The 4,644-nt window shown below is 41.6% G+C and overlaps 1 protein-coding gene across 1 annotated transcript; it reads right to left on the bottom strand.

Annotated features, from left to right (window-relative positions):
* Nucleotides 1–180: 180 nt before the first annotated feature.
* Nucleotides 181–2,142, bottom strand: wu:fj16a03 (uncharacterized protein LOC335475 homolog). Its single transcript, XM_047602330.1, has 3 exons — nucleotides 1,975–2,142; nucleotides 1,367–1,462; nucleotides 181–423 (listed from the first exon to the last, which is right to left on the bottom strand). The coding sequence occupies exons 1-3, from the start codon at nucleotides 2,018–2,020 to the stop codon at nucleotides 338–340; spliced, it is 228 nt and encodes a 75-aa protein (XP_047458286.1). The 5' UTR covers nucleotides 2,021–2,142; the 3' UTR covers nucleotides 181–337.
* Between the last annotated feature and the right edge of the window lie 2,502 nt (nucleotides 2,143–4,644).

The following is a 4,644-nucleotide window of genomic DNA, read 5'->3' as shown; positions in this document are numbered from 1 at the left end:
CAAACAGTGGCACGGCCTCCTCCACTCACCTCTACTCACCTTTGTCAATGGTTGATGCTACGTAAAGCTCAAGGTATCTTTAACTTTTTCAAGATTCACCTTCATCTTCTAGACTGGGTTATGGTTATTTTGGTGTATTTTCTTTAATCCACCAGCATGAGAATCACTCCTGACATCTCACTGAGTCCAACTTTGAGTTTATTAAAGTGGGTTAGGGTTACACCGACACATCACCAACACGTGATTCAATGTTCACCAAGTGTATATTTTTAGATCCACTGCTCAGTTTCATTTAACATCATGTTGTTTGATGAGATCAGGTTTTCATGTGACTGTTTCAGGCATTGCAGCGGTTTGTGTGGCAGCAGGTCCATCCGGGTTTAGAGCAGTGCTTCAATGTAGTGCATCCTTTTTCTCCATTATCTGTGAAGAAACACATCCGACCCTTTGGTTATTAAACTGACTTTATTTACTTCCTTAGATGCTACCATTCAACCATCCAAAGTAATATCAAGCTTTTCGATAACTTTGCAAAATCATATATACATGTGTTCATTACTTTATTATTGATGTGGGGTTAGGGTTAACCCTAACCCTAATCCTAACCCAAGACGAGATGTTTCTAGAGCTGAGTGAAAACTTCAGCATGTCAGTAACAAGGTACGTTCAGTCAGACAAGTGGAGACCCTTCAGTTGAAAATTATTCACTCGGTGCCTCATAAATATTGATTCTGGTCATTTGTCTCAAACTGGTGGAGTGGACTTTGTTCCAATCAACCAACACACGTTTATTTCTGTTTCATGTTCAGTAAAATGTTCAGAAGTTTTCTTATTTAAAAGATATTTGTTTTTAAAAAAATTGTACCAATTGAGCTCACTACTGAGACGAGTGATGATAAATTAGGTGTGACAGAGTTAATGTAGATTGATGCATTACATATTTAGATGTTCCTCTGTGGCGTTTTTTTCCCCACATCATGTTTGTTTTAATTTAAAACTAATTTGACATCATTTAATGGTGACATGTTTACACATGGCGAAACATCACCATAAAATACTTTTATAAAATTAAGATATAAAACCTAATTTTCATCAAACATAACTGCAAATCACCTAACCCATTATAACATTGTTAGACTTTACAGTTATCGCTGTAGCTCTGCTTGTTTAAAATTGAGCCTTTGCGCTTTATTTAACTTTATTTTTTAAAGCCAAAATGAAACGAACTCGGTTATGTTTCTCAGATCAGGTTTTCTGGGACTAGTTTAACCTGTGAGTCCTTCTCAACAAGGTCAGAATAAAATGGTTGATCCTGAACCTAAATTCAGCCATGGCCTAGGGTTAGAATGTGTTGTAGAACACTCACCTCTGGTGTAGCATGCCTGTTGGATTTTACTACTGCAGTGCAGCACGTCGTCAAGCATCAGGAAGTCCCGACCATAACACTCAATGTCAAACCTAGCTGCAGCACAAACACATCCGCATATCCAAACTGGAGATAAATTGTCAAATCACAGATGACATGTTTTCTAGTCTTAGGTTTAACACCGGTGATCCCTGAATTGAGCATTCAGTTGAATAAAAAAAGTGTCTGTGCTGAAATAAATGCATAAATTAATGACTTACGAAGTTGTTTAACCTAACGATATAATTGTCACGCTTCTTTTCATCTGCACAGATTTTTGATCATCATAGTTGAGTTGTTTCTATTACAACTACAAGCTTAAAGTTAAATCTATGCTGCTGTATTGGGTTCATTTTAAATAAAATAACATCAGCTGCAAAGTGTAGTTCAAATCCTCAACATAAATACATAAATCAGTCTATTGTGGGTTTTAATTTCATTCGATACATTCAACACAAAATGCAGTAGATTCCAATTCCATTCCATTTCTGCAGTAGTTGGTTCCTTGTGGTTTGATTCTGTATGTGTTGTTCAATGATTTTTGTTGAGTTGTAGGTGTGAGAGTTTACCTGAGCAGAGAGGTAGCAGGAGAAGCAACAGCAGATAAAACTTCATGTTTCTTGTAGAATCAATGCAACCCAACAAGCAGCAAGAAATGAGACGACAAGAACAAAGCTGGACTTTTATCTTATGCTAAAACAAACACACAAATGTACAAAGGTGAAGTAAGCAGAAAACAAAATGTACTGAACTCATGTTGGGTCAAAGACAACATTGCTGCTGTTGATCTAAGCTTTGTCCAACCACACTCATCAGAATTTTTTGCTGAGTCATGATATGAGCTGATTCACTGATTGGTAGGGTTAAAGGGAGAAAGGTAACCCTGTTTGTTTAGGGAACCAGGTCATAATGTGTGAGTTTGTAAATTAAATGAAACAAAACCAATTAACTTCATATAAACTGGGAAAAATGATTTGAGTCACTGTGTTTACATGCTCATGAAAAAAACAAATTATTGCCTTAATTGGACTATAACAAGAGAACTTAAGTGCATGTAAACATGTTACTCTGATTAAAATCAGAGTTCTCATTATCCGATTGAGACACCCAGATAATGCGATTGGAATTTGGTTTTCTCCACCATGTATACGGCTTAATCACAGCATTAATCAGATAATGCGTGTGTTCATGCTCCACAACCGCTGCGCTGGCGTGTGACCCTAGAGCGTTGTGTTAGGTGAGGGGGATCAAGGTAGAGGGTCAGGGTGGTTAGGGTTAGATTAGGTTAGGGGATTATGCCCCATGACCGATTCCTGACAGAGGCAAAGGTTAGGAGTGAACGGTGGTTAAGCTCAAATTCTGGAAAACGATCATGCGGTAACTAACTCAGACGCATGCCCAGACAGTCAGTATATTGGAGAATCTAGTTGACATCCTGGAAGTGGATGTTGCTTTTGTGGAAATATGGTAGGAAACGATTAGCCTTGCATGTTACTAAGTTTTTGCCTTTTGATTGTACTAAAAAATGAACTGTTAGTGATTGAAAAGTTATTTTAATTACATAATTAACAATAAAAAGACATAACAGCATTTCAACTTGAAAACCAAAATTGCAACATTATTAAGAATAACAATATTAACTGAACAGTAACATGATGAGAAAAAAAATAACATTAGCATGATTATATTTTTAAAGAAATTAGTCAGTGTCCAACTCGCTCAGCGTCTGGGACGCTGACCTCTCACTGTCTGAGCTTGACTCAGAATATGTCCCTGAGGAGGATCCACTGTTGTCCTTGTCCTCATCAGACAAACGTAAGGAAAACCCTGCCTGTCGATCCTCCTCCATAGCCTCCTCCCGGCCCTCCACTGCCTCTTTCTCCTTATCCTTACCCTCCACCCCCTCCTTCTCCCCATCCTGGACCTCCATCCCCTTCTGGCCCTCCTCGTCCTTGTACTTCTCCTCCTCCACCTCCTTCTTGCTTTACTTGTCCTTCTCATTCATCTCCTTCTCCTTTTGGCTATCCTTGTCCTCCTCCTCCTGACCCTCCTCCTCCTCCTCCTCCTCCTGGCTCTCCTCCTCCTCCTCACTCTCAAAATCATTGCCCTCCGCTTCTGATAATTTTGGAAGAGTTAGGTAAGCAAGAATATGCAGTGGCTATAGAGCTATCATTACATGTACTGAAAGACTCACCTCCCGAGGGAAACGCCGAGTCCAACAGGCACCGCTGTATCGTCAGTCTCACAGACCGGGCCTGTTTGGCGGACATCTCTGGCCCAACAACATAAAATCGCTTGGCCGTCTTCGGGTCATGGCACATGCTTTTGTTGATCTTCACCATCTCGTATGCGCTGAGAGTGCTGTCAGCCTGTGAACATTTTAAGCAACGTTAAAAAGCACGTATATCATGGGACATGTATGCTCATGTTATTATTACGGAAAAGTAACCCACCGCTGTTGTGATGGCGGTCCTCAAGTCTCCCAGCGTCGGGGCCCCTGGCAGCCCAAGGCCCCTCCATACCCTGGTGAAGTACTCGCCCATCTTGTCCATCTCTTTACCCGAACGGGTAAAGAAAAAGATGTCCGGCTCCTTGTGAGAGCCAACCAGGTAGCTCCTCAGGTCAGCAAATTCTTTGAGGTGCCCCATGATGACATCTGACACCGGCACAATGGCTGGCCCAAATGCCTGCACCGTCTTGTGATTTGCAACCTGTAAGAAGTAGCAGAAATGTTTATGCAAAGCAACTTACATTTAGATGACAACTCTACAAGTTGTTATGCCCCAGAGACCATCATCCACCATCATGAATAACCAAACAACTCACCCTGATGGAGTAGGTGCGCTTGTATTTCTTCTCCTTAGCGGTCATGCTAAGGAAGACACACTTCCGGTGTCCTGTCCCGGCCGCCATCACCCCCACCAGGAGCCCCACCACCTTGGCCAGGTAGGACTTTTTGATGACATTTGATGCCAGGTCCTGGAGAGCCCCACCCAGGGCCTGCGTTGCCTTCCTGATGAAGGTCAGGATGTCCCTGGGTGTGACCAGGTTGGCTGTAGAAAATACAGGATAAATTACACAGTGACAGGATTTGGAGAGGACAAAGCAGAGCTACATACCCATTAAGTCTGACCGGGTTGTTGAGAAACAACAGGGTCCTATTTATGTCCTTGCCCCCCCCGGACATATAGACCAGGAACTTCCGAACATAAGACTTTCGCTGCCTTATGTTCCGCAAA

This window comes from Mugil cephalus, chromosome 13 (genome assembly GCF_022458985.1).
Source record: "Mugil cephalus isolate CIBA_MC_2020 chromosome 13, CIBA_Mcephalus_1.1, whole genome shotgun sequence".
NCBI lineage: Eukaryota > Metazoa > Chordata > Actinopteri > Mugiliformes > Mugilidae > Mugil > Mugil cephalus.
This window is presented reverse-complemented; position numbering and strand designations above follow the sequence as displayed.

Bases quoted from the DNA above. Each gene is read 5' to 3' on its own strand.
- wu:fj16a03 (XM_047602330.1), bottom strand. From the start codon at position 2,020: ATGAAGTTTTATCTGCTGTTGCTTCTCCTGCTACCTCTCTGCTCAG. The intron at 1,463-1,974 runs GTAAACTCTCAC...TTTGTGCTGCAG, and splicing joins CCTGCTACCTCTCTGCTCAG to CTAGGTTTGACATTGAGTGT. The intron at 424-1,366 runs GTGAGTGTTCTA...GTTTCTTCACAG, and splicing joins ACAGGCATGCTACACCAGAG to ATAATGGAGAAAAAGGATGC.